Here is an 11,607-nt window from a genome sequence, read left to right as displayed (position 1 = left end):
CTGATTCCAGCTTCTTAAATGTGATTTTTGTTTTACTCTTTACGACTGTAAACTTAATATATCTTAAGTTGATATTTTTTTAATCCAAATACAGATTTTGGCTTTATAAAATTACTAAAAAAACGATCAAAGTTGAAGGCTTTTCATTATCTGCTAGAATCCATTATATTCCTGATGTGGACTTCAAGAACATGGTGACATCACTCTGTAACACTGCGCTTTCATTGGCTAGCGCTCCAACACATTGTACGTGATAGGCTAAGGGGCGGGACTACTCTAAGCGGTTGACCAATCACAACAGAGCAGGTCAGCTAACCAATCAGAGCAGACTGGGCTCTGGTTTCAGACAGAGGGTGAAAAGAGGTGCTGCAGCACAGGCAGTATGAGAACAATAGAGAGCTTTTTGAACATTAAAGCATGGAGACATGTAGAGACACTACATACTGATATACACCTGAACATCAGCAGGAGAGGACTCTTTAAAGTAGAGACACTATACATACTGATATACACCTGAACATCAGCAGGAGAGGACTCTTTAAAGTAGAGACACTACATACTGATATACACCTGAACATCAGCAGGAGAGGACTCTTTAAAGTAGAGACACTATATACTGATATACACCTGAACATCAGCAGGAGAGGACTCTTTAAAGTAGAGACACTACATACTGATATACACCTGAACATCAGCAGGAGAGGACTCTTTAAAGTAGAGACACTGCATACTGATATACACCTGAACATCAGCAGGAGAGGACTCTTTAAAGTAGAGACACTACATACTGATATACACCTGAACATCAGCAGGAGAGGACTCTTTAAAGTAGAGACACTGCATACTGATATACACCTGAACATCAGCAGGAGAGGACTCTTTAAAGTAGAGACACTACATACTGATATACACCTGAACATCAGAAGGAGAGGACTCTTTAAAGTAGAGACACTACATACTGATACACACCTGAACATCAGCAGGAGAGGACTCTTTAAAGTGGAGACACCACATACTGATATACACCTAAACATCAGCAGGAGAGGACTCTTTAAAGTGGAGACACTACACACTGATATACACCTGGACATCAGCAGGAGAGGACTCTTTAAAGTAGAGACACTACATACTGATATGATCCTGAACATCAGCAGGAGAGGACTCTTTAAAGTAGAGACACTACATACTGATATACACCTGAACGTCAGCAGGAGAGGACTCTTTAAAGTAGAGACACTACATACTGTTATACACCTGAACATCAGCAGGAGAGGACTCTTTAAAGTAGAGACACTACATACTGATATACACCTGAACATCAGCAGGAGGGGACTCTTTAAAGTAGAGACACTACATACTGATATACACCTGAACATCAGCAGGAGGGGACTCTTTAAAGTAGAGACACTACATACTGATATACACCTGAACATCAGCAGGAGAGGACTCTTTAAAGTAGAGACACTACATACTGATATACACCTGAACGTCAGCAGGAGAGGACTCTTTAAAGTAGAGACACTACATACTGATATACACCTGAACATCAGCAGGAGAGGACTCTTTAAAGTAGAGACACTACATACTGATATACACCTGAACATCAGCAGGAGAGGACTCTTTAAAGTAGAGACACTACATACTGATATACACCTGAACATCAGCAGGAGAGGACTCTTTAAAGTAGAGACACTACATACTGATATACACATGAACATCAGGGGGAGAGGACTCTTTAAAGTAGAGACACTACATACTGATATACACCTGAACATCAGCAGGAGAGGACTCTTTAAAGTAAAGACACTACATACTGATATACACCTGAACATCAGCAGGAGGGGACTCTTTAAAGTAGAGACACTACATACTGATATACACCTGAACATCAGCAGGAGAGGACTCTTTAAAGTAGAGACACTAAATACTAATATGATTCTAAAAAAGGGTAATCTTCCACACCATTAAACTAACACGTATTATCTTTGTTTTTTGTTCTTCTTTAAAACAAATAATCACCCTGTTGAATGCTGCAGCCTGCTCACCCTGGAAAGGATGTGCCTCTTTCTTAAATATTTACTCTGGAAAGCGATGGTTGTCAGCAGGTTGCTAGACGACTGGTGCAGCCAGTGGAGCCGGTCTGTTTAAATAACCACTGGGCAAATATGTTATCGTACACACACAGATATATTTAACAACCCTCAGGGAGTCCTTAATGCTGCTGAGGAGTGTGACAGCTCTTAAGGATGGAAAGCCACAGGTAAGAAATATGTGTGTTTGTGTTGGCAGTACTCAGATGTTTTGATTACAGTAGAAGTACTTCAGTGTTAGGATGTGGAAATGATTTCACACTGGAGGAAGGTAAACTCAAACAAAGCTCGAGAGAGGAAACTAGTTTAAGAAAGCGTCGTTCGAACTACTTTGCAAAATTAAATTGTCAATAAAGGACTAAGTTTTATATTTAAAGAAAAGTCACATGGGAGAAAGAAACGAGATGAGTGCCTTCTTGTTCACAGGTCATAAATGAAGCAGAAAAATAAAATATCAAATATATATGTGAAGTGTGTGTCACTTTTTAGTGTCCCCTGGCTTCTTGCAGCGTTTGGTTTGTGCAGCTTTTAGTAAACGCTGCGCATGTTTCCTCAAGTTAGTGAAAGATTTCTAAATGTTGGATGTTTCCTCAAGTTGCTGTAGATGTTTTGGCACATTTGTGTTTTCCTATTTGCATCCTTCCTGCAGCGGCAGCGTTTTTCTCATAATGGAAGTGTTTCGAACACGTTTGCATCTATCAGCCACCGTACATTGTGCTCATAATACTAATACTCTGATATTACAAATAATATCCTACTTTAAAAGACCATACGATATGTACTTTTACTTTAGCAAAGAATCTGAGTACTTCCACCACTGCCATTATGCATACTGACTACTTTCACTTATATATATTTTTAACAGATATGAATATTTGAGAGAACTCCTGGATTTTTTCAATAGCTGAGTCATTCTACAGAAAAGGTGAAATCTGGGTGATACAAATCTGCTGAAATATATTCCTTCTAAACACATCTAAAACTTGTTAAATAGCAATAACTAACTCTTAACTTGATGAATCCACAACAAGTAGAGCTTAAAGTATTTGTATTATTTTTATTATTTTTACACTTTATAGAATGCTTATTTACATAGGAACGTCAATGGTGTTACGTGTTACCAGGAAGAAAAGTAAAATTTTAACAAAATGGCTGCAATGTGTCAGACCAAATATGGCTTCAGTCAATATCAAAATCGTTTAACTCTTCAATACAATACATGTTCCCATTCAAATGTTCACCCCTAGGGCTATGCAATGAGTACCACTAATGACAGACTTGAAAGACGCACGTAAAATTTGAAGATAAAATGACACCATTAACAAACAAAGTAAGAAGTATCTGACTTTCCTTATGTCTTTGTCCACTGCACTGCCTCAGATGATCTCTTGTTACAGGAGGCACTTCAGAGACAGTACATTACTTCAAAATAAAAGCGTTTTGTGTAGCAGTAACACCAATGACGTAATTTTGGGTGACTGAAATTTAATGGATATTATTAATAATAATTTGCGTTTTTTGTTACCATTTCAGTGTTATAATTATTATTATGTAAATATGAATGAGGTTCATTTATTGAAAAAAAAATATTTTAATTGAAAACTATAGGCTCCACTTCCATGTATGATCAAAGTGACAAGGCAGTTCCTTGAACTTGGCATTTTAAATAAATTGCAATTTATGTATAAAACAATTTTTTTCATTTTTTTATTTAGTACCATTGCAAAGACAATCTCTATTTATTCAACATATATAATGAATGTGAGCATTAGATCAACGTCATGTATTTTGGTGTCTGCAAAAGTAAGTGACAGTACTTCCACCTTTTCTGTAGAACGACCCCAGCTGCCATATCAGCGATCCAAAGTCAATGCAGCATTGTTTTATTTTAAGTTTTTTTGACCATTTATGTGAATATTTGTATGATTTTTTACTCTTTTTTAAAGGTAAATCATCTGAATACTTCTTCCACCACTGCCAATATGCATGAAGACCTTTACCTTCTGTGATTTAAGTATATATTTAAAGCCATTTTTCATACTTTTTCTCATGTCAAATATGTCCTTTGTCCAATTACTACTTTCACTTTTGGTCATTTAAGTCAATATTTGGACCATTTTGCATACTTTTTTTCTGAAGTTATATATCTGAGTACTTCTTTCACCCCTGGCAGATCTAAATATAAGTCTGTGACAAATACTCCAAATACAGAATCAGCCCAACTGTGATGTGGGGGTGGTGCTGAGAACAGCTCCGGCTCCAAAAGTCACAAACCCCTCTGTTGGATACGCGAGGAGGAGCAGGAAGGACGCAGGGGAAACAAAAAAGAAGTGTCTCTCCATTTTTATTTTTATTTACTTACCATGAAGAGACAAAACGCCCGGACCCTCGCCCTCATCATCAGCATCCTCACTTACCTGGTGGTGGGGGCGGCCGTGTTTGAGACCCTGGAGTCGAAGCAGGAGAAAAGCCACAAGAGGAAGCTGGAGGCCAGGAAGCACGAACTCATGCGTAAATACAACTTATCCAAAGGGGACTTCGAGGAGCTGGAACACGTCGTCGTGCAGCTCAAACCGCACAAAGCCGGCGTGCAGTGGAAGTTTGCGGGGTCTTTTTACTTCGCCATCACTGTGATCACAACCATAGGTGAGCGGAAGTTCATTTATTTCCACATTAAGAGCATGAGAGAGGGGGCTGCGCTGAGGTGTAATTCAGCGATTCAGAGGCAAAGACAGTAAACAAGTACAAAACAAGATGGAGAAACTTTGTGGGATGATATAATAAATACATAGGCATTGTTCAAGTGATGAGGGAATCCTAAAAGCCTACATAGACGATACAAAGTGCGTAAAGTCAGTAACAGTGCCTCCTTGCTCAACTAAATGTTTTTTTTTTTAATATAATTTTTTTTGTGGTAATTTTACATATTTTTTATCAAAAAATCTGAATTTTTTTTTTTTTCATGTCCTTGTTTTTCATGTTTTATTTTTAAGATAAAGAATGATTTCTATGTCCTGTGACCAAATGACCTAATCAATAATAATGAATACAGCTTCACTGGAGAAGTAGGATAGATCTATTTTAAAGGGCTTTATCTTTTAATATAAATATTTTAGTTTATTAATAGTTTTATTTTTTTTCTTAGATTTTTTTCAATAGTTTAAATATTATGTTTGTATTCATCAAAGTGTAAATTCTACATGTAAAAGTACATTTGTAGCATTTCAAAAGTGCTTTTTTGATATCATTCCAACTTTCAAAACCTAAATGTCCAGTCCTTGCCTCATCCTATGTCGTCAGATATAATCTTGTAACTCACAGTCTGACGTGTAACCTGCAATCTATCCTCCTTTTTTATTCTTAAATCTTTTCAATAGTTTAAATATTATGTGCCCTAAGCTTTTACTCGTCAAAGTGTAATTTCTACTTGTAAAAGTAAATTTGTAGCATTTCAAAACTGCTTTTCTGATATCATTTCAACCAGCCAAAGCCAAATCTCCAGTCTTTGCCACACTACGTCAGACAGCATCTTGTAACTCTCAGTCTGACGTGTCTCCTGCGATGTCTCCTCAGGTTACGGCCACGCGGCTCCGAGCAGCGACTCGGGAAAGTGTTCTGCATGTTCTACGCCCTCCTGGGGATCCCGCTCACTCTGGTGATGTTCCAGAGCCTGGGGGAGCGGATCAACACCTTCGTCAGGTACCTGCTGCACCAGGCCAAGAAGTGCCTGGGCCTGCGTGAAACGGCCGTGTCCATGGCCAACATGGTGACGGTGGGCTTCTTCTCCTGCCTCAGCACGCTGTGTGTCGGGGCCGTGGCCTTCTCCCACTGCGAGGGGTGGAGCTTCCTGCACGCCTTCTACTTCTGCTTCATCACGCTCACCACCATCGGCTTCGGGGACTACGTGGCGCTGCAGAGGGACGACGCGCTGCAGAACGACCCTCGCTACGTGGCCTTCTGCTTCGTCTACATCCTCACGGGCTCACCGTGATCGGAGCCTTCCTCAACCTGGTGGTGCTTCGCTTCCTCACCATGAACACGGAGGACGAGCGACGGGACGCCAGGCAACGCGCGCTCGTTCCCGTCGGTAAACCCCGAGGAGAGGTGGCTCGACTGCTCCCCCTCTCGGCCTCCACCTCTTTAGCAGAGGACGCCACCAAAGCGAAGGATTTGAAAGGCGTCTACACCGAGGTGCTGCACTTCCAGACAATATGCTCCTGCTTGTGGTACAGGAGCAAGGAGAAGCTGCGGGGCTCCATCCCTCAGGAGCTGATGTTATCGAACCCCTACATGCAGCAGAGCAGGAACTGTCCTCACTACGTGGAGCCGGGGTCCACGGGATGTGTTTGTAGTCCACGTCAATGCTCGAGCATCAGCTCCATAACTACAGGCCTGCACCTCTTATCTCCTTTCAGGATGTTTAAGAGACGCAGCTCCGTTTAAAACTCTCGACACAGCAGATTTCAGCAAAGGACAATGTGTCTAGACTGCCAGAGAGCCGGCCTCACAGCAGAGACATGCTAGATGTTTGTGGTGCTATAATCCCAGTAAACAGTAGGACAAGACAACTCAAATATCAGTTTGAGGAAGGGTTGCTATGTTTGGAAGCAATGATGTGCAAAAATGAAAGAAAATGTTTTGGTGCGAACAACGAAAGAAACAAACCAGGGAGATATTTGTAGAAATGCAGACTTGTACTTATATAGTAATGCATTGAAGAGGAATTTCACAGGTTGAACGTGCATGTACTATATATGAGTTTCATGGAGAAACTGACGGCATGTTATGCAAAAACGTTCAAAACTTGAAAGGGTTTGAAACGTTCAATACTTTTAATGTCAAAGGATTGTTATCATATGCACAATAGCCACAGCGTTGTTGTTGGCAATGGAAATCTGAAGTCCCAGACCCCGCTTAGAGTGCCGCATACAATATACTGAAGACTTAAAAAGACAATAAAATAGTCCAAAATGCCAACGTAAAAGTCAACTATAATGTTTAAAAGTCATATTAAGTTTACACATTTGCAGGTAACTACTCAAAGGGTTCTCTGAGTCTGTTTGCACATCACTTCTTTGAAGGTAGAAGTAACCTGTGGGTGTTAACAAGTCGTGAAATTAGACGTCTACCTGTGCACACACACTGCAGACCACGAGGTGTTCAGGGTAAACAGGTGCTGCAACAGGAACTACAGGCGGAGTCAGCTGAGGAACTGCACAATAAGAAATAGAGAGATAACATCATTTTACCTCACCTACTGGACTTCAAAACATCTGGCATTTGTCTTGAACGGGGAAAGTCTAGTTTGCATTCGTTATTATTTTGGGACCATTTTTAGGGCTCCGATCAGAGTTGGTGGGAAAAAGACAACACAATGGACGTGCTACATTTCGCCCCTTTCCTGACGATATGCTGTGAAATCAACAGGGATTTGGATAATTATTGTATTAACGTTCAAAACATACAATTAACATGCTCTACTCAATACAACCAGAGTCCATTGACAGAAACAGTCATTAAACCTCCATGATTGTCGTTAAACACACTAGAATGACAAGATGAATCCATCTTTATTTATATTTCCACCCCTTAATTCTTAGAGTTAAATGTGAAAAGGAACATGTTGTAACTGCTCTTCTCAAAGCAACCAGACTCCATTGGCAGAAACAATCATTTTAGATTGCTGATTGTCGTCAAACAAACTTTATTCAAACACAAATGGGTCTCGTTTAGTCCTTCTGCTGTTTGTAAAAAGACTTAGGATATTCTTAGTCAATTAACACTCGATTAGGGGATTTGATTGACAGATGAGTTTCTCAACAAAGAGTCATGCAAAACTATAAATGTATCTTGCGTTTAGCACATTATGGACTTGAAGATAAGTCCATCAGCTTAGAAAGTTTACCCAATACATTGACAAAGAATCACATGGTTTGAGTTTGAAAGAGAGACTGACTAAGTCATAGATATATAAAAAATTACTGTTCATTATCTCTGCTTTATGGTGCATTTGTCAAACCTGAAAATCATAGAAAGACACATTTGTCTACGGGGAATGGAAAAGGAGTTTATCGCCTATTTTTAGCAGGTTTTCTGGTGTTTAAAAAAACTGCATGCTTGCGCTAATTTTGGAAGGAAAGGGTTTAACGGCCCGTCTACACTACAGGCATCAAAAAATCTTGAAGCTGGGCGTGTCTGAGGCTTGGCGATTTCTCGCGACCAACAACCAATCAGGCATCTCCCGCCCGCCCCCGGCATACAAAGCAAAAAAAAGCCCGCTTCTTCAACGAAGTAAACTGGATATAAACTCCCCAAACTGTTGAAAACCTACCAGTTTCACCATCTGTCTCTGCCACCTCCCGCCATGCCTGGTTCCTCCGGTTTAGGTCCCGGTAGGTGAACAGAGTAGAGTCATACAGGACTGGGACACTTGCCACGGCAATGATTAATTTATCCTCCATTTTATGACATATGGAAAATAGTCAAGACCTGCGGTATCAGCATTCACGCGGTTTGATTGGCTAGCGCTTGTACTGGCGGGAGATGCTCGTGATTGCTTGCAAAGCCATGCTCCCCACAATGCAGTTCGGCGAAGATTAAAAATCTTCTACGTCACCCCATTCAAGTGAATGGGCGAAGCGTTGAAAGCATTTTTCGATGCCTGTAGTGTAGACGTACCGTAAGACTTCAGCTCTGCAGTAAATTCCCATTTAGTGTTTTTTTGTTAATGATCTCATGCTGGTTTAACTCAGAGGTTATAGTCACATTATTTGTGATTGATGCAGCACCAGTTTAGACTTTGTGGTTTAATACAAGATAAAACCATAAGAAATCGTGATTCTCAGAACTATATATTAAAGCTGACACTCTGATAGCTCAACGTGACTCATATTTCTGTGTAGCTGCCTCTGTTATTGTGACTTTTCAGAGCTCTCTGCCCAAAATTCTGGTGCATCAGTCACAAACACTGCAGCATTATGTAACTACACAAGTGGGAAAAGTTCAGAAAAATCACGATGACATACCCAGAACACAGTAAAACTGCATTAACACAGAAGCAGGATGATCACAAGTAGACACTCAGCGGCACCGACTGAAAAAAGCTTTAAAAAAGACCAACATTAACAAAAGCGGTTGGCTGCAGTGTGAGGGGTTTCTGTCCATTTGTCCAGCCCTGTTGCCCCCAGTCGTTGATATTAATCTAGCCTTGGCTTCACAGTGGTTTCAGGAACTGTAGCCCAGAAGCTTGGGAAGTACACTTTAAGCGAACAGTTTGGGGGAGGTTAGCTTAGCTTCGAATAACAATTGAAAGCAGAGGAAACAGCCGGGCTCTGTCAAAAGTTCAGATAAAAATAGCTCCAACAACACTTCACTGCTAACACGCTGTTTATTGTTTGTTTAGGGGGGAAAGGTTTTTGGCTTAACTGCTAAATGAGACAATAAACTCCACATGTATGCCTGTACCCTAAAGATACAGATTAAGCAAAAGAAAAGGATAAAAATAGAGCTAAAGATGAAGCTAAAGATGAAGCTAAACGTGAAGCTAAAGGGGAAGCTAAACATTAAGCTAAACATTAAGCTAAAGATTAATGTAAAGATAGGACTATGATGAAGCTAGAGATTAAGCTAAAGATGAGAGACTGATAACACTCTCACTTTTTAAACATGTTACTTGTTAGCTATTTAATTAGGCCCAAAAAGCCTCCTGTTAGCTTAGCCTAGCATAAATACTGGAAACGTCTTAACTGGCTCTGTCAAGGTTTATAAAAGTAATCTTACTAGAACCTCTAAAAGTAACTTATTAACATGTTATATATTGGGTGTTTAATTCATTAAATTACCTTACATAAAATCAGAGGCAATCAAACAAAACCCATCAGATATTCTTGTTGTTTGTCTGTCTAAATCACATCTATTTCAGACAGTTGATGCAAAGTAATTTTAGGAGCAGTTTGGAGTGGCAGATGGGACGAGGTTTTGTGTGTTTGTACAATGGATAACAAACTGGTTGTCAATCACACAGATATATGCCATAGTAGACAAAAAATACCCACCCTAAGATACAGTTCCTTGTATTTCTGGGCTTATTTTGGTGTTGGCATGATTTGACGTTTATTTATGGCAGCTGCAAATGAGATAACTGACACATTTCGGGATCAAACCTTAATTTAATTTAGGGAAAAAGGGCTTTCTTAAATGTTTGTGCTAGTGGATCGCCGGAGCTGTTAGATTAACATTAACATGCTTATTGTAGTTGTAAGTGCACTGCCTTGCGGCCTGTAGCACCGTCCTTGATGGAGCATATGTGAGGGCTGGACCTGTATTTTACAGGAAAGGAGTGAGCAGAGAGTAGAGTAGTTGTCGATTCTTGTTCTGTTTTCTGTGAATATCTGCCTCACCCTCTCAGACTTTCAGTTGTGCGCGCTACTAAAGAGACGTGTTACCATGGAAACCAAACAATGGTGTAGCTGTATTAAAGTCCGATTGGAAACAGTCCTGAGTAAATCTGATTTTGTCAGAAATCGGGAGAAATGCGGGAGAAATAGGACCCCGGGAGGAAACCGGGAGAGGGCAATGAAATCGGGAGTCTCCCGCGAAAATCGGGAGGGTTGACAAGTATGATTTCAGTAGAAGTACAAAGATACTCATTCTGCAGAAAAATGGTTGCTGTGAAAAAAGTACAATATTCCCAATATTATGAAACAAAGTACAATATTCCCAATATTATGAAACGAAGTCAGAGTCAGAAGAGATGGGAATGGGGGAAGATTTGAAGATGGATTATTTCTGGATATTTATTGCTTTGCATTGTGGGTGGAAATAACAGCGATTTGACGCCAAATTAACATAAAAACGTACTATTTCATCTGGCTGTGATGCCGATTAAGGAAGTTATGGAAACGGATTGTTGTGATGGACTTCTGAAACACAAAAGTACTGTTTGAATGTGATAATGGACAAGGACATTTTCTGCTTTTAACAGCAGCACCCTACTGTATATTTTATGCAAGTACTGTATTAGTTTTAAACTTTGCTGCACAATAATGAACAGGTTTCTCTGTTAAAATATGACAGGGGTCAAAGTACTTGAACACCTATAGCCTACGTACTTGAAGTAATTGTACTTTTTTAAAATCTTAACTTGCCAAGAGACGTGTGCACAGTTGAGACTTATAATTTGTTCGTCAAGATTAATCACACTCTTCAAATCTATGTCAGAACAATATTATACTATTTTGCTCTAGATTAGAACATCCATATAACATATTAAAAAGATGGATATTGTATCCAATAACTCTGTTTTTTTGTTTTGTTGTTTGTCGTGGCTGTCCTGATGAATCATTATTTTAAAGAGAGGACTTTTGCATGACTGTACACAATACAAGTATAAGATGTAGTCATGTGGTTTCAGCGTCTTCAAGCTGTTCCTCAGCCTGTGCGGTGTGAGAAAAGCCTGCTGAATGTATAGAAATGACCGTTGGGTCCAGATGGTTTCCCCCTGTGAATCCTGACTGAA

At 39.9% G+C, this 11,607-nt stretch overlaps 1 protein-coding gene across 1 annotated transcript; it reads left to right on the top strand.

Annotated features, from left to right (window-relative positions):
- The first annotated feature begins 4,273 nt into the window (after positions 1-4,273).
- On the top strand, positions 4,274-11,390 carry kcnk3b (potassium channel, subfamily K, member 3b). Its single transcript, XM_079694801.1, is given in 4 exon segments — positions 4,274-4,736; positions 5,664-5,690; positions 5,693-6,070; positions 6,073-11,390. Coding segments are annotated over 4 exon segments (1,149 nt in total). The 5' UTR covers positions 4,274-4,453; the 3' UTR covers positions 6,534-11,390.
- Positions 11,391-11,607: the final 217 nt, after the last annotated feature.

Source organism: Notothenia rossii, assembly GCF_949606895.1.
Source record: "Notothenia rossii genome assembly, chromosome: 7".
Lineage (NCBI taxonomy): Eukaryota > Metazoa > Chordata > Actinopteri > Perciformes > Nototheniidae > Notothenia > Notothenia rossii.
This window is presented reverse-complemented; position numbering and strand designations above follow the sequence as displayed.